The sequence below is a fragment of the Oryzias latipes genome, chromosome 17 (genome assembly GCF_053564925.1).
Source record: "Oryzias latipes strain Hd-rR chromosome 17, Olatipes_Hd-rR_3.1".
In the NCBI taxonomy this organism is placed as follows: Eukaryota; Metazoa; Chordata; class Actinopteri; order Beloniformes; family Adrianichthyidae; genus Oryzias; species Oryzias latipes.
The window spans coordinates 29,492,384-29,513,007 of record NC_136253.1 but is presented as its reverse complement, the minus strand read 5'-3'; the positions used below and the strand labels follow the sequence as shown (position 1 = coordinate 29,513,007).

The 20,624-nt window shown below is 38.5% G+C and overlaps 1 protein-coding gene across 9 annotated transcripts in view; it reads left to right on the top strand.

The window, feature by feature from the left end:
• clcn2a (chloride channel, voltage-sensitive 2a) overlaps positions 1-20,624 on the top strand; it is a 55,679-nt gene that overhangs the window by 31,228 nt on the left and 3,827 nt on the right. For 2 of the 9 annotated variants that reach the window (XM_078935190.1, XM_020711092.3), the window contains exons 3-21: positions 674-805; positions 1,826-1,954; positions 2,255-2,388; positions 2,598-2,678; positions 5,433-5,456; positions 5,832-5,910; positions 9,186-9,311; positions 9,459-9,543; positions 9,751-9,852; positions 10,772-10,874; positions 12,504-12,659; positions 12,757-12,826; positions 12,913-13,023; positions 13,467-13,680; positions 13,798-13,931; positions 18,588-18,814; positions 19,165-19,276; positions 19,359-19,405; positions 20,427-20,489. In XM_078935190.1, the coding sequence (XP_078791316.1) occupies positions 674-805; positions 1,826-1,954; positions 2,255-2,388; positions 2,598-2,678; positions 5,433-5,456; positions 5,832-5,910; positions 9,186-9,311; positions 9,459-9,543; positions 9,751-9,852; positions 10,772-10,874; positions 12,504-12,659; positions 12,757-12,826; positions 12,913-13,023; positions 13,467-13,680; positions 13,798-13,931; positions 18,588-18,814; positions 19,165-19,276; positions 19,359-19,405; positions 20,427-20,489 (2,129 nt within the window). Of the gene's footprint in view, positions 1-673; positions 806-1,825; positions 1,955-2,254; positions 2,389-2,597; positions 2,679-5,432; positions 5,457-5,831; positions 5,911-9,185; positions 9,312-9,458; positions 9,544-9,750; positions 9,853-10,771; positions 10,875-12,503; positions 12,660-12,756; positions 12,827-12,912; positions 13,024-13,466; positions 13,681-13,797; positions 13,932-18,587; positions 18,830-19,164; positions 19,277-19,358; positions 19,406-20,426; positions 20,490-20,624 lie in introns of all 9 variants that reach the window. The other 7 variants (XM_011486858.4, XM_020711091.3, XM_078935191.1 and 4 more) reach the window with 5 other exon arrangements.

Genomic DNA, 20,624 nt, shown 5'->3' with positions numbered 1-20,624 from the left:
AAATAAGATGCCCCCAACTGAGTGTTAAAAGCCATTCCAAAAAAGCAAGTCTTTGTTAAAATGACTTACATGTGTCCTTTTTAAATATATATTATGTGATAATTCAGGCATTACATGACAATTGGGCAACCATAGCAACACCAGGTGGCAGTAGATTCTGCGCAACAAATGTAATTGTAGATTAATAAAATAAATGTATGTAAAATGTGACACTCATATTGTAAAGCTGGTTTTCTATAGACAAAAGCAACTGCAAACCTGAGGTGTACCTGTGTAATGTAATTATATCATCAAAAAGGTAATATCTTTTCAGTTGCAAGCTTTTATTTTCTAAGAACTCCAAAATGTATCAAAAGTTTGCAGTTTAGGAATGAAGACAACACCAACCATTTCTTTGTTTTTAGTGTTTTGTATTGACCACATGAAGCCATTATGAAGAGTTTGTCTTTTAGTTTTTGCCAAAGAATATTTTTTAATGTGTCGTACATAAAAAATGGTTGTGCTCCTCCATCCATCTGTTACTCCTCTTCAAGTCTGATCTGCTTATCTGGGCTGCACACTAACAGACACCTCTGCAGGCCTGTCACACGCTGAAGATACTGTCCTGAGTTTCAGTTTTGCTTTCATCTCTTCATTCCTCTCTCTGTCTGCCCTTCTCCTCCTTCCCGCTCAGTGTGTGCATCACGCTGCCAGAAGTTCCTGATCTCGCGGGTGGGGGAGGACTGGATCTTCCTCATTTTGCTGGGGCTTCTCATGGCGCTGGTCAGCTGGGTCATGGACTACGCCATCGCTTTCTGCCAAGAAGGTAAAGACACAGAGTCACAAGAGATGAAATAAACCCAATGAGGAAAATAAAAGGCTTTTTTTTAGTAATCCTTTATATTGGAGCTAAGAAGCATTTAATCCCTCGCTGATTTTACAGGTTTACCCATCTTAAAAGAAAGTGACAGTCAGCCATCCTAATGCTAGATTTATTTGGACAATGACAGCAAAAATCTCAAAGACAATCAAGAAATTGTCTTTATAGATTATATATAAATTTAAATTTTTTAATTTAAATCTATATTTTTATTTAAAAAATGTAGGAAGTGACTATTCACACATAACTTCTAAAATCAATTTGGCCAATGCTGAACTTTGACTGCACTTATTTTAAATGCTGAAAATAGCCTACGTGGATATATATATAGCAGCACCTATTGGCTGACCTCAATCCTATTAAAAAACTATGGAGAGAGCTCAAGCTCAGAGTTACCACCAAATCAGAAAGATTTAAAAGTCATTAACAAGACAAAAACTCCTCATGATTTCTGCGGAAATCTGTTCATCAACTACAAGAAAAACGTCTGACCTCTACATTTGCCAAAAAGGTTTTTGCGACAAAGTTCTAAGTCTTTCCGGCAAGAAAGTTCCAAAATGCAAATAAATTTATATTATAAATTATACTTTATACGTTAAAGTGGATTTCTTGATTTTTTTTTTTTTGTGTGTGATTTTCTGTCTTGCACTGTTGATATGAATCTACCATCAGGATGACAGACTGTGAATTTCTTTTTAAGTGGATAAACCCACAAAATCGCAAAGGTCAAGGACTTATTTCCTCCAGTTTTGATAACAAAAAAGACATGTAAAAAAAAATCGTACGTTGTAGTTTTGCTGGGGATTTGAGACCAATGTTCAATGAGGTGAAAACCTGCAACCATAAAAAGGTAAAAGAAAACTTAAGAGAATAAGTTTAGATGCTCAGCTTGATTAACTTTCTTCCATTGTCGATTAAAGGTTCCTCTGTTTGTGTATCTGTGTGTGTGTTTGTGTGAATGTGCAGCACAGAAGTGGATGTTTGCTGGACTGGACAGTAACATGCTTCTGCAGTACATCGCCTGGGTCACCTACCCTGTTGTGCTCATCACTTTCTCAGCAGGGTTCACACAGATACTGGCGCCCCAGGCTGTAGGTAAGATGCACACAAATTATGCCAGAACACATGAATTCACTTCACTAATATAAATCCATTTTCTCAGCTTGAATAATGCAATTGCCCCTAATTGCAGCATTACTGTTCCAAGGACAAATGCAGCACGCATTGCAGGAGATTCAAAGTATATATGTGATGAGATGTGCACATATAGATCTACATGAATATCAATCACTCCTCACATTTCACCTTCTCTTCTTGGTCTAATTGCTTTCTTTCAAATCATCTTGGATCTGTGCTCCATCATCACATGTGGTCTCTTTAATTTTCCCTCCTTAGGCTCTGGTATTCCTGAGATGAAGACAATTCTTAGAGGGGTAGTGCTCAAGGAGTATTTGACTTTTAAGACCTTTGTGGCCAAAGTCATTGGTTTGACCTGCGCCCTGGGCAGTGGGATGCCATTGGGAAAAGAGGTAGAACTATGTTTTCTCATCTCAGTGGATTTACAAATTGTATTGACAGGAGCTTGGTGTACTTTGATTTCCTGCTAAAATCCACAATGTTTTCCCTTCTGGATCTCATAAAATGGCCTGAAACTAGATTTAATTGAGCAGAACGGTGCTTTGTAATGCTTCTGCTTGCAGCTGAGCGTTCACTCATCTCACTCTGCCTCCTTTCACAGGGACCGTTCGTTCACGTCGCCAGTTTGTGTGCAGCTCTGCTCAGCAAATTCATGGCTGCTCTGTTTGGTGGGACTTACGTGGTGAGGATGGCAGGCATTTCCGAAACTGTCATTTTCATGATGGTGCAATTCCCTGTGATTTTTTATCACTGTTGTGTGTCTGTCTCTATGATTGCTTGATGCAGGATGAAAGATTTAGGGAAAAAAAACATTAGGGAAAGGTAATTTTACCAAGGACTGTTCAATGTTGTCTCTGTGACTGACAGGAAAAAAGCTTAAAACATTAAATGAATTAAAAGGAGATGCCTCATGGTTGCTGTATTTGTTTATTTTTGTTTGACACACATTTCACTACATTCATATGCATTTCGGTGAGTGTCTGCTAATTTAAGTTGGAAATTGTGTGATTATGGGGGAAAAAACCTAATTATTTCATAATTCACACATTAAAGTTCATTTCTATTAAGACAATTTAGCAGGTTTTGAAAGCAAAAGATTTATGTTTTTGATTTTTAACCCTTTGATGCCTGATTATTTCCAATTATGTAAAAAAAATGCTCTTTAATGTTTTCCATTCTTTGTGATGCTAGAGGGGTGTCCTGGATTTAATGGTACATTGCAAATTACAAACATACAGCACAAAGGGGTTAAAAATATGTGTATGTACTTCTTGCAATAAAGGTTCCTCTATCTGCTTCTTACAAAAGGAAAACAAAAAAGACCATTTTAGAAAATAAAGTACTAAAAACTACTGTAATGTAAGAAAGCTTTAAGACAAAAATTCTTCCCTTTTATCAAATATGAGCTGACCAGAATAAGAAGATAAAAAAATGACGAAATCATAACAAAAGAAATTATAACTGTGCCTTTGAATCCAGCAAAGGATGTTAGTATCATTTTAATAGGTTTTTGTGCATTTGTGGCAAAATTATTGATTAGGAGACTAACACCAATGCACTCAATTCAGAGCAGTTCCTGAATGATACCTTTTTTTATTCTGATTTTAAGATTTCTTTTGAACTATATAATAAAACAGATTATCTCAGAAACTTTAGTTTAACTTTCAAACTGTTAACTGCTTTCACTGGCTTGTCTCTTAAACCAACGTACAAAGAAACAAGCACAAAAAGGATCAAAATATAATCAACTCAACATAAAGTTCACAGTTTTATTAAAGTCCAAGTTGTACTAAGAGTGCATTCAGACTGGACCCATTTGGTACGCGAACCAGAGTTTCCCTGATAGTCCAGAACAAATATTCAGACTTAATACACCAACACAATCTTCCAGTCTGAATGCACCCTAAGAAGATGAAAACAGTGGGACAATAGAAGGATTTGTGAGTCGCAGATTCCGCAGGTTGCAGTCTGACTGTTTGGGGTTAGGGTAGGGGTAAGAAGTCACAGAAGAGACAGAATTCTTTCTTTTTTGTGGGTGTTAGATACATATTTTGTGGATCATTATACAACCAAGTCTATAAAAATCCTACATTGTGATTTTACTGGATTCTCTCACCTTTCTCAGTGGGACAACTTGTAGAATCAGTGAATGACAAATACATTTCTGCTCCCACAGCATGTGGGGCTCCCTGCTGCTAAACATCACCTGATTTAAGCAGAACTTGCTCACTGACGTTGTCAGAATGACTCTCATATATCATATCATTGTCAGGTTTAGGACATATTTTCCTAAAGATTGTTTTTAAAAACGTAAGGAATTTTTGATCCACTGTGTAACTGACGGTGTGAAAAAAGCATAGATGCTAAAGTACTGTTTGTGTTCTGCACTGGTAGACTGGCTTCTGCGTTATGTAGTGTTTTCCACATAGAAGAATTTGCAGGCGCTGACAGCTGGTGACACGCTTCAGACGTCACTTGGATGTGAGCCTTCTACATAATTATCCAATGGCCCCCATCATTCCCTTACAGCCCTGTCCTTTAGAGTCACAGGAGGTGGTACCACTCTGAGAAAAAGAAAATACATATGCACAGTAAAAAAAAAAAAAATTGAAGTTGTCTTGGGGTTTAATTGTAGACAGTGAGTAATGTCTTGAAAAGTTTCTGACAGCGCAAAGAAAATTCTGAGCACAAAAGAACTGAAAACAGACATTGTTCGGTGGCTGAAATGGTTGCACAAACGTCAGTAAACACAGCACATTGCTGCACTCAAAAGCTTGTGAATCTCTTGCTGCAAAGATTGGCAAATGCCTTTGTTCCTAATCAAATTTCCAGCCTGTGATGCATGGTTGTTCCTGCAGCTAAAACTCTTTACTGAAACCCCTAAATCTTCAGACAAATTTGCCCTTCAACGTGCATTTTATAAAAAATACGCAGTTTTTGTTTTTCAGACATTGATGAAAAAAAGAATTGAATGCTTTTTGCTACTTTTTCAGGAATACACAAACAAAAGCAGCTTATCTGTAATATCTGTTGACGTTTTTTTTTTGTTTTTTTTTTGACTTTCTGCCGTTCCCCAGGACAAACTGTCATGTCCATTCATGTGAGACCTCACTCTGCGCCTCTGTCTTGTTTCTGCACTGGATACTGTGCCGTGCTTCTCGCTGCACCAACAGCCACGTCAATATTGAGGAAGAGAGACTGCAGTGAAGTGGGGAAGGAAAAGCACATGTCAGCACAGTTAGACAGGCCAAAATAGCCCAGAGCTCAGCTGGATCGACATTAGACATCATCAGTCAGGGAAACGTTAATTAAGTCCAGTGTGGAATCAAGACATTGCTGAAGCTTAAGCGCTGCACGTTTGACTTGGTGGATAAAAAGGTAACCTCTACCTTCACACGTGTTTCTCTCTCTGTTTTTTAAACTTTCACTGCTAAAGGAAGAACCCTTTGAGGGGAGCAAGGTACGAATGCACATCCAAAAAAAAACATGTCCTCATTACCAAATCCATCAACATTAATGATCCATGCGGTTCGTTTCAGAAAATAAGACAAGTTGATGTGTTTCCATTTGTTTTTGTCAGGTGATCTGTCACAGTGAGTCATCAATCTTTATAACATTTGTTTTGACGCAAACATCTCATTCTGTGATTTTCAAAAATCCATTTCATGTAGGCCTTGATGCACATGCGTGTTTGAACATAACCCACAGGAAGTGCTAATATTTAAATAAAGCATTTATTTTAGGAGTGAATCTTGTGCCTGATTTGCAGATGCCTTAACCCAAACGTGTTTGTCTATTAATGCAAGATTGAAATGCCTCCTGCTTTGTGTCAAAGAATGAGCTCAGAAACACGGAGATGCTGTCGGCTGCCTGTGCGGTGGGAGTGGGATGCTGCTTTGCTGCGCCTATTGGAGGTAAGACACCGCAGCTGTAACTGCTGGTTGAACTGAATTTAATAATGGCAGATAATTACAAAAGTTAATTGAATGAATGGAATATTTACCCTGCTAGCAGTAGGGGCTTGTCAATCTCAACAGGTATAACCTTGATTGCACTGAAAGAAAGTTTGGATGATTTTATTTTTTTTCTGTTTGCTTTGTGCTGAACTTTGTCCAGATAATGAAGGAAGCTAATCAGTGTTGGCTGAAGCAAAGCTGAGGGCAAACTTTGTAAAATGAAAATATTCATCAGAGCAGGGTCAACAACCAAATTGCACGGACATCTACGAATGCAACTGCAGTTTTTCTAAATGCCAAATAAAATCTATTATCGAAAAAACATTAAGACTTTAGTCTTTATCTATTTGATCAGTTTGCTGTGGTCCTGTGGTTAACTGAGAAATTACTGGTTTGAATAGGTTGTTAAACAGCATGTTTTTTTTTTGTTTTGTTTTTTAAGGAAAACTGCATTAAAAACTAGGGTGGCAGTGGCTAAGGTTGTCCAATTATCAAAGGGTCCGCAGTTCGATCCCTGCGCCCCCCCAGCCAACCATCCTTGTGTCTTAATGCAAGACACACTGTGGCTCCACTGGTGTGTGAATGTGTATGAATAATCACGGTGATGGTCAGAGGGGCCGTAGGCGCGAACTGGCAGCCACGCCTCTGTCAGTCTGCTCCAGGGCAGCTGTGGCCACAACAGTAGCTCACCATCACCAAGTGTGAATGAATAATGGACACACTGTAAGCACTCTGAGTGTCTGGAAAAGCACAGATAAATCAAATCCATTATTATAGACTTTTATAGAAAAATTAGAGAAATTTGTGCATTAAAACATAAAAAGCCACTAAGAACTGCTTAACTAGGCTAAAATATAATATAAGCCACACACTCATGATAGATTACGGGCCCTTTAAGAGAGGCAAAAGAGTCAAATCTGTGAACTGTGTTGCAGCTGAGGCTTTTATTATTAATATTTAGCAGATTATGACACAATTGAAGTTGAATGACAAACTAAAAGTTCCATGTAAAGAAAATTATAGCAGCAATTTTATTTCATTCCTTTTGTTTATTTATTTTTTGTTGAATCTGTGTTACTTCTTCCTGCTGTTTATGTTGTTCTGGGTACCAAAACAAAAAACATTTGCCAGTTCCAGTTATTGGATAAACAAAGATATCAAATGTTAGCATCTTGTCGCTGTTGTGTTAAATTTCAGGAGTTGTTTTTTATTAATTTATGGCATTACACCTGGCTTGATGGAAGCCAACTGAATTTTTTATTTATTAATTTATTATTATTACCTGTTTTTTCCGTTTTTGTGTTGTACCGAATTTATCGAAACAAAAACAAAAAAATCAAGGTATGATCAGAATCATGGTGGGAGTAAATCATAATTCCAAACTGAAACCAAATCAAAAATGTAACCCTTGTGCTATCCCATGGGGAGAAGATGACCATTGACGTGATCTCCCTACCATGACAAATGTGGATAAAGGTGGAGAGTATTTCATGTAATCCATGGACACCAGTGAAGATCACAAATCATTGAAGAAAAAAGTTCAGCGCACTGTCTAGTGGGTCTAGATGACCCTCACTCCCGATGTCAAAGTGCCTAGGATAGCACAAGGGTTACCCAAATCATGCAGTAAATTTTTTGCTAAATTTAGAGATATTTTACTATCTTTTGTTTTAATATATTAAACTTAACTTAGTATGAACAAACTGAAAGATTATTCTTCATTGTTACTTGCTTATTAGCAGATTAAAAACATTTTTTTTTTATGAATTTTTGTTTTTTTGTAAAACAAATCATGTATTGAACCGAAACAAAACCATGACCCAAAAATCAAAGTTTGAACAGAAATGTGAAGTAAGTGTAGTGTTGCATCCTTACTAACAACTCCAAAATTGCTTTTTAGACCTAGTTTAAAACCGTCTCTGAGGGCCCTGTTGTCATAAGCCTCTATTAATTTAGGAAAATGCTTTGAATATTAAATCTGCAACTTGATACATTATTCCACTAATGCTTCTAGAGATTTCTTCATTTTTAAAATCATATCAATGCCTTTTTAAAGATTCAATCCTAACAAATAAAAAAGAGAAAAGGCTAGATTAAAAATGGGTTCTGAGCACAAACTAGTTTTCTCTAAAGTTGCTTTGCGGCACTAAAAAGTCAAATGTTTTGCCCGGAAAATCTAGTCCGGAGTGAAATAAATTTAAATATTTCTAAATTAAATGTCGTCACTTGCAGCAGGACAGTGTCTTCTAAATGCAGACAGAGATGTTATCACTTTTATTAACACCTGTAACAAGCTGCAACACCTCCCTAAATGAAAACTAATGCCACGCCATTATTTATGTTAATAAACTTGTAATTAATATTCATTTTTTCCTATTACTTTAACTATGATCTGAAAATGGTTTGGTTTTGAATTTTTGTGTCATGCAGATCAATCTATGTGTTCAAATCTTGAACCAGCTGAGTGTTTTTATCCCAATGAAGCGTTCATCTACACCATGAAACATAAAAAAAAAGTCTATTAAAGCAATTTGGTGCGTTAAATGCCAAAGTGATGAATCATGGTTGTTCTTCTCAGCAGATGCTCTGCCTTTCTGTCTATCTATGTCAGCAGATGGACTCGCCCACTCATGTAAATGGGAATGATTAAATTTAAATTTTCTGCAAACTTCAAGAACTTGTTGACCTTTCTCAAATAAAACAGCTGCATTTTCCTCGTGCATCGGATATTATCCTTACATTATGGTTCAAAGCATGTTTTCTTTTATCCAATTTAGATCAGATTGGTCTGAATAACATGGTGTTTTGTTGACTACAGATTTTTTAAGTACGATGACTTTTTTTTTTTTGTAGTGTTTGCATTAGATCCAAATCTGACCAATTTTCTGTGAGCTTTTAGTGGTAAAAACACATGTTCCATTAACTTTTAAAGAATTTTTCGATGCCAATTTTTTTGGTATGAGCACAACACTGTTTTGTTAATTTGGAGCAAGCATGATCTGGAAGCAGTAACACAGAATACAGAGACAATTCTTCAATAATGAATCAAAATGCTGATTTTGTACTTTTGTTAACTCTTCTTTTTATCATTGGATAAATGTTTGAATTGCTAAAAATGTAATCTTAAGCCTGCATTTGATTTCAAAAGATGGATTTGTGTCTATTGAGACCAATAAATGGCTGTTAGTGAATAGAGTGCAGGGGCAGCCTCTCAGTTCGTTTCTGCTCTGCAGGTGTGCTGTTCAGCATTGAAGTCACATCAACGTTTTTTGCGGTGCGGAACTACTGGAGAGGCTTCTTTGCTGCCACCTTTAGCGCTTTCATCTTCAGAGTCCTGGCAGTCTGGAACCAAGAAGAAGGTAAATGGCAGAAAAAAAAGTGAAAGCATTTGGTAACGTTTTTTGTTTGCTGTGTCACATAAATACAAATGAAGGATGCGTTCATGAGAACAATCACTTTGTTTGTAAGGGGACACGTTGCTGTGAGAATAGTCTTCTTTTCCTCAGAGACCATCACTGCTCTCTTTAAGACGCGCTTCCGTCTGGATTTCCCGTTTGACCTTCAGGAGCTGCCAGCATTCGCCATCCTGGGGTGAGAGTATTTTCTGGAGCAAATTAAGGCTACTGCTCAATTGTAATTGAAAAGATTACACTTTAGATTCAACTTTTATAAAAACTATGGATTTTATTTCTAGGAAAAATGTGTATTATTTTGTCATCTCTTTTTTTTTTTAATCTAACAATTCAAATTGAAAGAAATGTATTTTTCACCAAAGAGACTTTGTGCATCTGTTTGCAGGATTGCTTGTGGTTTTGGCGGCGCGTTGTTCGTGTACCTGAACCGGCTAATTGTGGAGTGCATGAGGAAACAAAAAACTATTAACAAGTTCTTGCTGAGAAAGTAAGTAACTGAGTTTGGAACTATAAAAAAAAACCTTTAAAATCCTCAGAGTTTAAATATAATCATAAGCATGAAATTGACCTTAATATGTAATTTCTCCTTGAGACAACAAAAGCAAAATACACAATCAAGGTAAAGGCACATGAATAAAACAAATAAAAAGCAGAAAATGTGTTTGAATGTGTCGTAAAAAGATGTGCAGTTTAAAAACTAAGGTATAGTTTTTTTTTCATGACAAAATTGATAGGTATGATATTTTTATAGCAAACAAAAATAAAATCTTTTTTAAAGACAAAAGCAAACTTCAGTTTAAGGAACAAATCACAAAAACACATCAGACAGATCCATACTTGTATAGATGCATTGGAAATGCATAGATTAGGAAATTAGGAAGCCTACGGGTAATTTAAAAAGGCACAGACAATCATGAACTGGGAAGTTTTTTTGCTACCTACATGCTATAGTAATTTTCTGTCCTTTAATTCTTTTGTGTAAATAGAGATCTATGTTAAGGTTTAAACCTGTGTGTGTAAAATGGGGCAAGTTTGTGGGTGAGAATTAATACACTTTCTTCCACACACTCCTATTTGTTTTATGTTTTTTTGTTACATCTACCTTTTTTAATTGTGTTTGCAAATCAAATCAAATCAAATCAAATCAAATGACAAGTTAGCACAAAAAGCAACCAAGGTTTTTGTTTTTACACTTGAGGAAGTAGTGTAAATAAATTCCTCCCTCATCTTCACACGTTTTAATCCGAGTCACATTTTGTCTCAACATGTCAGTGTTTCACTGGGAGGAGTTTGATGCAGGAATTATGTCAATTTCATGCACATGATGAGGAGCTCCAGTATTTTTAGATCAAAGAATCAAGTGGACTGAAGCATCTTGACACGCTCCCCCATTAATGACTCCACAGTCCATCGCTTCCTGTCAGACGTCTGATGTATCCCGCTCTCGTCACCCTGCTGATCTCCACTCTCACGTTCCCTCCGGGTTTTGGGCAGTTCATGGCTGGACAGGTGAGAAAATACATTCGCACTCCTTTGTCAGGTTTAAGAGTCCACTGACTGCTCTGAAATGACTGATAAATGTAGTGAGAGCCGGTGTCACACAAAGCTCCTCTGGACTTTTACCAAGAAGGTTTTCCATTTTTAACCTTATATATTTAAGTTTTAAAAGCATTTTCCATCCAGATTCTGACCTTGATAAAAAAGAACAAAAAAAAAACATTTCAGGCTGTTAGTTGGAAATGATAAACATAGTTTTGTTATCTTGCTTTTATTTTGCAGTTTTACCGCATAAAACTAGGGGGTATTCTGCTTTATTTTGTTTACACACAATGAAAATAATTAGTGATCAAACCAAACTTTTTTTTTTTTGACCAAAAGGCTGATCATGTAATAAGACTTTTTTTTCTGAAGCACAGCAGCATTACTTAAGGGATGTCCATGTTGGTCCAGTGATCTGATTCAGACTGACATATCTGAACCACTGTTGAGCCCAGATGTTTATGGTACCCACAGGATGAACCCTGTCATGTGACTTCAGTAATCCTGTGACTTAAGCTCCGCCTTAACTTCTTTTCAGTGCCCTTATCAACATTAGTGAGCAAAATCTTGTTAATACCTCCGAGCTTTTGTGGATGAGACTAGAAATCCAATAGTTTTGCTTCAGACACACTCAACCACTTCCAGCTAGTTTATGTTTGGTTGTTTCGGTTATGGTGTCAAAAAGCAAACCACAGCTATGATTATAATTGTCTTTACAGCCACAGCTAAGTGGAGAACCTGTTTATCCCCCTGAGTATTTCATTTAATTCGTTCATAAAACTTTTTTGTTCTGATCATAAGGAAGAGTTTTTTTTATTTTATTTAAAGAAGCTTTTGGGAGAATATAGATAGCTTTAATGTTTTGGTTTTATTTTGTTAAGAGGATCTTAGAGGAGTTTACAAAAATATTTAAAGACCCACTCCAATGAAAATGAAGTTTGTGGTGTTTTTAACATGTTCCTATAGCCTTTTTCTGATGATGGATGACTTATATTAAGAAAATTAAGCTTAAAAAAGCATTTCTGAATTTTTCTTTATAAAAATCATTGGTAATCAGGCGCGGACAAAAAAATGCTTTCCATTCCAATGCATGCAGTTGTAGAAGACTAGACAAATAGGGGCAGGTTGCTCCAAGCCAGCGGTCCCAACCACCTTTCAGAGGCGAATTTCCAAATGAACTGCAGCTGCTCTACAGTAACTATGTTCTAGAAAACAACACGTCTTTTTATTTTAGCTAAAAACGGCACAAGCCCATATAAAAGACCATTGGGGATGCTTTTAAGATGGATCAAAAGATGATTGGAATGGGACTTTAATAATGCTTCATTTTCCAATTATGGCTACCTTGAGTGTTGCTGAGCATCTTTCAAAACATTTGTCAAAACTAGTGAAGACGTTTGTTTTTATTTCAATTTAAAGGAAACTAAAGACCAAGCATTTTAGGCTTTAGTGACTGACATTTTTGATACAACTCAAGTTGCCAAAAAAAAAAAAAAAAACCTGGGTTCTTGACTCCTTAATGCGATTTCTTCTTTTAAAATACATCTAAAATACTTTGGTGTTATAATTCAGATTCATTTCATTTCCCTGATCCATCAGCTGACGCAGCACGAGTCTCTGGTCGCTCTGTTTGACAACCGAACGTGGTGCCGCCAGGGCGTAGCTGAGGAGTTCGACTACATCAGCCACCACCATGCCTGGAAACACCCACAGATCAACGTCTTCATCATACTCATCCTCTTCATCCTCATGAAAGTAAGCGCTGAGCACACGATTGAAGAATACCTTTAGTGTTTACATTGAATAAGTTTGGATGTTTTTGTGAGCATTTGGATTTTTTTGTCTGCTTCAGTTCTGGATGTCTGCTGTGGCCACCACCATGCCTGTTCCGTGTGGGGCTTTCATGCCGGTGTTTCTAATTGGTGAAGAAAATCTCTGTCGTTTTTGTGGTTGAAAACGAGCGGGTAAACTTTACTCTGAAAGTCAAACATTTGTGTGTGACTGACAGGTGCAGCTTTTGGCCGACTGGTTGGAGAGATCATGGCAACGATGTTTCCTGACGGCATCCACGCCGATGGCAGCGTGTACCCCATAGTTCCGGGGGGATATGCCGTCGTTGGTACGTTCCTGTAATTAAACTTTGGCTATTTTTCTATACCTTATTTTCAAGAGGCAAACTGCTGTCGCTTCAGAAGTTACTGCCCCCTTTATTAACCCTTGTGCTATCTTAGATGACCCCACCCTGACATTGAGGTGTTCTCCCTACCATGACAAAGGTGAATTAAGGTGGAAAGATTTCATGTAATCTATGGACACCAGTAAAGATCACAAATCATTGAAGAAAAAAGGTTCAGCGCACTGTCTAGTGAGTCTAGATGACCCCACTCCCAATGATAAAGTGCTTAGGATAGCACAAGGGTTAAAAGTGACTAAAAAGTCTGTTCTTTTAATCGGCATTTAGACCCAAAGTTTATTAAAAAGTCATTTGGTTTCTGCATTAACAAAGTTTTATAATTGGCTGTTTTTTTAAAAACCAGAACATTTTATTCACATTTTCCACAGGTGCTGCTGCGCTGTCTGGAGCAGTCACTCACACTGTGTCTACAGCGGTTATTGTGTTCGAGCTGACCGGTCAAATCTCCCACATCTTGCCTGTAATGATCGCAGTGATTCTGGCAAACGCTGTGGCACAGGCGCTCCAACCCTCCCTGTACGACTCCATCATCCGCATCAAGAAACTTCCCTACCTGCCAGAGCTGGGCATGGGACACCACGAGTGAGTGTGACTTTTCTCCTGAGCACTCGTTTGCTTTTTGCTTTTTTCCTTTTGTTTTTTTACTCCACTTTTTTAATTTTGTCTCCTCTATTTCCACATTACTCTACCATGGTTCAGGAAGTATAACATCCGTGTGGAGGACATCATGGTCAGAGATGTGCGCTACATCACTCTTAATTCCTCCTACCGAGATCTTCAAGAAATGCTGCTGACCGGTCAGCTCAAAACGCTGGCCCTGGTTGAATCCAGAGGTAGGAATTTAGACACAAAATCACAAAAATGAGGGTGGGAAGAAGAGCATCATGTTACAGAAAATGATGGAACAATCTCCATAAATAATTATTATAGCTGACAAACTGATTTGAAGTTACTCAGTCTACTACACTAAGAAACCAACTAGAAGACATGATCATTACAACAAAATGTTTCCTTTGGATAGAAGTCTGCAGGTAACTCTTTCACCTTCATAGGAGACATGCATGGTTTGTGCCTTAAGCTTATAGTTAAAGTACTGGAATGGAGGAGGATTTTGATGATAATTGAAATTTAGGAAGAAGACAAAATACTTCTGTGCAGAAACGTGTCCTTTTGAGCCGCTGAGGCTGACCATATTACATTTTTTTTTCACATACTGCATTTGAAAGTGGTCTCTGATAAGAATAGTCATGCTGGAAAAAGATACTGTAATAAAAAGATGCATCTAAATGTCATATTTAAAAGACAATATCAAATCACTGACTTATTAGTTCACTGTTTTAAAGGATTGTAAGGTTTAGCAATCAGCTTTTGTGTTTTATTATTGATTTTATGGTTTGTACAATTAGAGAAGCTTGTTGAGACAACTGTGTTGTAATATTGGGCTATAAATATCAGAATCAGAATCAGAATCAGAATCACTTTATTTGCCAAGTACAGCGCATGTACAGGGAATTTGACTTCGGTTACTTGTGCTCTCGTGCAAACTAGCAAGGTAGAAGGATAAATAATAAAGGGATAAATAATATAAAAGAAGGTAAGTGTAAGGTAGCTGTATGAATAAATAAACATAACTGAATAAGGAAATAGATTGAAATAACAAGACAAAAAGATAAAAAATAAAAAATGAAAAATGCAGCAGCAGTAATTCCAGTTGGACAGTTTATGTGATTGTACAGTGTCCTTGAGTAGTCTGGAGTCAGGTGTTCATAAGAGTGACAGCTCGGGGGAAGAAGCTGTCTTTGTGGCGAGTGGTTTTGGTTCGCAGTGTCCTAAAGCGTCGCCCTGACGGGAGGAGGCTAAAAAGGCAGTGTCCAGGATGAGAGGGGTCTTTTACGATCCTGCCAGCCCGCTTCCTGGCACGGGATCGGTACAGGTCCTGAATGGGGAGAAGGCTGGTACCAATAATCCTCTCAGCAGATCTGATGATTCTCTGAAGTCTGTTTCTGTCGTGTCTGGTAGCTGAACCAAACCAGACCGTGATGGATGTGGTCAGGACAGACTGGATTATTGCAGTGTAGAAAATGGTCAGCAGCTCCTGAGGCAGGTTGAACTTCTTGAGTTGTCGCAGGAAGTACAACCTCTGCTGAGCCTTTTTCCGGAGTGAGTCAATGTGAGCGGTCCACTTAAGGTCCCGTGAGATGGTGGACCCCAGGAACCTGTGTGAGTCTGTTGAGGGGACAGTGCTGTTGAGAATTGTGAGTGGGGGGGGAGTGGAGGGGTTCCTCCTGAAGTCCACTGTCATCTCCACTGTTTTGAGTGGGTTCAGCTCCAGGTGGTTCTGGCTGCTCCAGAGGACTAGCCGCTCCACTTCTCCTCTATATGCAGTCTCATCACCGTCCCGGATGAGCCCAATGACTGTGGTGTCGTCTGCAAACTTCAAGAGTTTCACAGAGGGGGCTCCTGATCTGCAGTCATTGGTGTAGAGGGAGAAGAGCAGAGGGGAGAGAACACACCCCTGGGGGGCGCCAGTGTTCAGGATCCGGGTGCTGGATGTGAAGCGACCCAGTTTTACCTGCTGCCTCCTGTCGGTGAGGAAACTGATGATCCACTGACAGGTGGGGAGAGGCACGGCGAGCTGGGACAACTTCTGGTGGAGGAGCTCTGGGACGATGGTATTAAATGCAGAGCTATAGTCCACGAATAGGACCCGTGCGTAGGTGTCTGCAGAGTCCAGGTGGTGCAGGATGTAGTGGAGAGCCATGTTGACTGCGTCGTCCCCTGACCTGTTTGCTCTGTAGGCAAACTGCAGGGGGTCTAGCAGAGGCTCTGTGATGACCTTCAGGTGGTTCAGCACCAGTCGTTCGAAGGATTTCATGACTACCGAGGTCAGGGCGACTGGTCTGTAGTCATTTAGTCCTGTGACTGGGGACTTCTTGGGGACTGGAATGATGGTGGAGAGTTTGAGGCATGCAGGTACCACACACATCTCCAGGGAGCTGTTGAAGATCCTGGTGAAGATGGGAGCTAGCTGGTCAGCACAGACTTTCAGGCAGGAGGGAGAGACTCCATCGGGTCCTGGAGCCTTCCTGATCTTCTGCTTCTGGAACTGTTGACGCACATCTCGTTCACAGATCGTCAGTGCGGATGAGGGGGCAGGTGTGGGGGAGGTTGGGATTGCGGGTAGATCCTGTGTGATGGAGATGGTGGCTGAGGGGGAAGGTGATGTTCTTTCGAACCTTGAGTAGAAGTCGTTAAGCTCCTCAGCCAGGTGGTAACTGTCTGAGGGGCGGGGGGATGGTCTCCGGTAGTTGGTGATGGTCTGCAGGCCTTTCCAAACTGCAGAGGAGTCGTTGGCAGAAAACTGGTCCGTCAGCTTTGCAGTGAAGGACCTCTTTGCAGCCTTGATTCAGAAGACAGTATCCAAAAGGGAGAGGCAGATCCGGTAGGCATAAAGGGGGTCAAAAGTATGGAGTTAATTCAGTCTGTGCATTTCTGATTATTGAGACTGAATTAACTCCATACTAAAGGGCCAGTGGTTGACAAAAGTAAATCCAGAAATTAAAGCAAATAGGTAAAGACAAAACTAAACAAAAACTAAACAATATAAAACTGAATTGAATGAAATTAGGGTTTTGACATATGTGACTGAGGTTAAAACTAATCTGAAGCTGAAATCGGAAACTTTGTTTCAAAAAATGTATTCAGAGGCTCTAGAAATCTGACATTTTGTTAACCTAATGACTTTAGGACACTTTACGCAGGTTATTGTCCAATTTCATCATCCAGCAAAAATGATGAGGGTAAAAAAATAATCTGAAAGGCTTTAGAAATCATCCTAACCTAACAGGGTTAACTACAAGCAATATTTTCTGTATGTAAACAAACCCAAGGACAGCCTAAACAGTCTACGTGGCTTTTTTCACACAAGTTAAAGAATATTTCTCAGTATTGCAACAGTCCCCCCCACCATAATTGAAAAAAAAGTATATTTTCTTTGTTACAGGTTTTTGTTTGAAGACAGGGCAAAATGTTTTTCATCTGAATGTATTGCAATCAGAAGGTATGAGAGGACACTTTTGCCGTGATTTTACAAATTTTATCTTACCCTTTAAACCAAATATCAGGGTGTAAGCTTACCAAATAAAAAGTGGGAGCCAAATTTAAAACCACAAGTCCAAATAAAGTTAAATGTGGATGTATTGAGGACCTTTGTGGAAGTGTGGATGCACTTAAGGAGGCTGAAAATGTGTGGAGGACATCAGGTGAAAAACCTGAAGAATCTATCGTTGCAAAGTGGAGATAGTTAAGCGAGGGGAGGGTGAAGAAGATACAAGTCAAATCCTTATTCAAGGTCTGAGCTAAGTCTAGAAATTCAGAAGACAATATCCAAAAGGGAGAGGCAGATCCGGTAGGCATAAAGGGGGTCAAAAGGGCCAGTGGTTGACAAAAGTAAATCCAGAAATTAAAGCAAATAGGTAAAGACAAAACTAAACAAAAGCTAAACATGCTGCTGAAAGTGGTGAAACAGGAAGTTCTGAGGTCAAAATAGAAGACTGGAAGTAGTATCAAATCCACAACAGCTGTGAAAAAAAAATAATAATAAAAAAAATAGAAAAAAAAGAAAAAAGAAAACTCATGGTCTGACCAAACTAACTGTAATGTGCTTGCCAACTTCAATAAACTTTAAAAGTATAGTCTTAAAGTAATTGTTCTGCCTAAAAGCATGGCATTGGTGCTTTAGAAATCTGGGGCTGCTTTGAAGGACCTGAAAAACCTACTATCTGATGGTATGAATGCGTCTTTACCTAAAGGAGAATATTCATATTTGTTGGGTTGATGACATACAGCTAAAATAAAAAATAACATTTTAGGAAACCATTTTCAAAGTCAGGGTATTAAGTCACAATATTTATATTTATTGGTTCCTATTTTAAGTCAAAAGGTTATCAAATCTTAACAATTAAGCAAAGAAAAAGATCAATTTCACCACAGCAATTTGTAATTATTTTAAATTGTTCCACAACCGATAATGAGGATTAGGGGTGCACATATTTTATTTTCTATATATCTGATTTGTAGAATTCATTATAAAATTATCATAAAAATTAATTTTGCATCAGCTTTCATTGTTTTTATGTAATCCTAAAACTACCGATTTGAATCATTTCAGGGAAACAAATATTTAAAAAATGCATAAATTATGAAGTTTTCTAGCACCAAATATTTTGATAACTTATAAGGTTTTTTATTAAATGTCAATTTCGCTTAAACTAAGACAAAGTAACAGCAAGGGTCCTGCTGCATCGTATCAGTCTTGTGATACAAAACAATATTGTCTTGGTGGTTTCAGACAATCACATCAACTCTTCTCTAGTAAGACATGTAAGTCTGATTTATTCCTTCAATCTGTTTTTCCAATTCATTAACCTTTTTCGTTTTATTTCTCCTTTCTTGTTTCTCGTCTCTTAACTTCCTTCCTTCTCCCTCAGACTCCATGATCCTGCTGGGCTCCATAGAGCGGCTTCAACTCCAGTCTCTGCTCTCTCTTCAGCTGGGCCGCCAGCAGAGGCTGGAGTACCTGAGGCAGCTGGCCCGGGACAACGGCGCCAACGACCTCCTGTCTAGCCTGACATCTGACAGCACTCCCAGCTCCCCCTGTGCACACACCCATTTCAACGCCTCAGCCACTGCCGCTCGCCAAGGGGTGCGCTTCCTGGTGAGCAGCCAACAGGTGTGAGGCGTCCGGGGGCGCCAGGGTCGGGCAGGGGTGGTTTTGCTTAGCATGGGTGCCTTAGATCAGATCAGAGGCAGCACTTTTGTGAAGCATGTAGTGGAAGGTAAAGGCACAGATGGAGGTTTTAGACTGCTGCAGTGGTAAGTGCCTACAGACTGTATAAACTTGATCTTTTGGCATTTTTACCTTAACCCTTGTCTCCTGTTTGTCTGCGTCTGTGCCCTTACCTGTGCTGTCCTTCCTGTGTGCTTCCTGCATGTGCTTGTCTGTTTGTTTGTTTGTTTTCTTGTATTTCTGTCTGGTTTTTTTCCGTCAATGTTTTTTCCGTGTAGATCTCTACAGAGGAGACTTCCTCCTTCAGTCCAGTGGTCACCAACGCTCAGCTTCCTCTGAAATCTGCTCTAAAAACAGTGTCTGCCATCAGTGACACAGAGACGCCCAACAGTATGACATGACACCACAACAGATCAATTTAAAAAAGAATTCACATTAACAATGAATTTAAAAAGGTTATTTTCTCCTTTAGGCTCCACAACCCTTTATTGTGCAGATCAAGACAAGGAGCTACTGGAGGTGAGAAGAAAGGACTTTATGATTGCATGGACTTAACATGTCATATCGGCAGAACACCTCTTCTATCAAGTTTAATGCTTCTGTCACAGCTCACTTTTTACTTCTACCAGTGATATGTTCAGTTTGGGGGCTTTCCGTGCATTGAAGATTTTTGCCAAAGTCTTGACTCCTTTCCGAAATTAATTACAAATTTATTTGTCAAGAAATTTCTGTTTTTTGTTGTAGTTTTACACACTGCAAAAACTGAATTTTAAGAAAGTATAAAAGACCCTTGTTTCAAAAAATGTCCAGATTTTCTATCTTGCAAGGAAAATAATCTTATCAAGAAAGCTTTTTCAAAAGCAAAATCCTTTTAATTTAAAAAACTGTGTCTTAGTGACAATCATTTTTTCTTAAAATACGAATTCTTGGTTGGACTATTTTTCGTACCCCATTGCTTGATGTTTTGCTTATTTAAAGAAAATGTTTCCAATTTTTACATTTTTTGAATTTTATTTGTTGTGTTTTTGCAGTCCACAATGAACATTAAAAGACAGTTTTATGGTGCAAAAGTACATATTTTTGCTGCTATTGTAGTTTTGCTTTACTACGTAAGTCTGCTTATCTAACACAATGTTTTTGCCAGTGTAATTCACCACAAGTGTCTGCTATAAATCAGATTTTGTACCCTGGTCTTGGAATGTAGCTTCAAATCAGCTGTTTGGTTTTGTTTTAGATTCACAGAATTCATAAATTCATTATAATGGCAAGAAAAAGTTCTAAAATGTTGGATTTTAGTTGCATTCTTTTTCTATTTTATTTAGACTTTACTCCTAACACAGGGCATCTTTTACGTATTGTGCGCTGATCATAATTACGGTTAACCCTTTAAGGAACATCAGACTTCTTTCAGTAAAAAAAAGAAATAAATAATCTGGGGTCCAATATTGCCGGGATGCAACATTAAAGGCAGTAAAGCTGTTCTGTTTCTCTGAATGTGTGTTAATATGTGTCTCAATGTCCTTTCTTCCCTTACTGGAAGAGCCCTGCTGGGCCAGCTCCACCTGATAAGAGAAAGCCCAAACGAGTGAGGATCTCGATGGCGGTAAGACCAAGTACCGCCTAGAGACTGTTGCTTAGTAACCGTTGCCTTGTGACATAATGATAGTGAGTGCTGGACCAAAATATTTGTTGCACAAACCAAGGCGTTAGAGCAGTACTGCAGAAAGAGGGCGTGTGA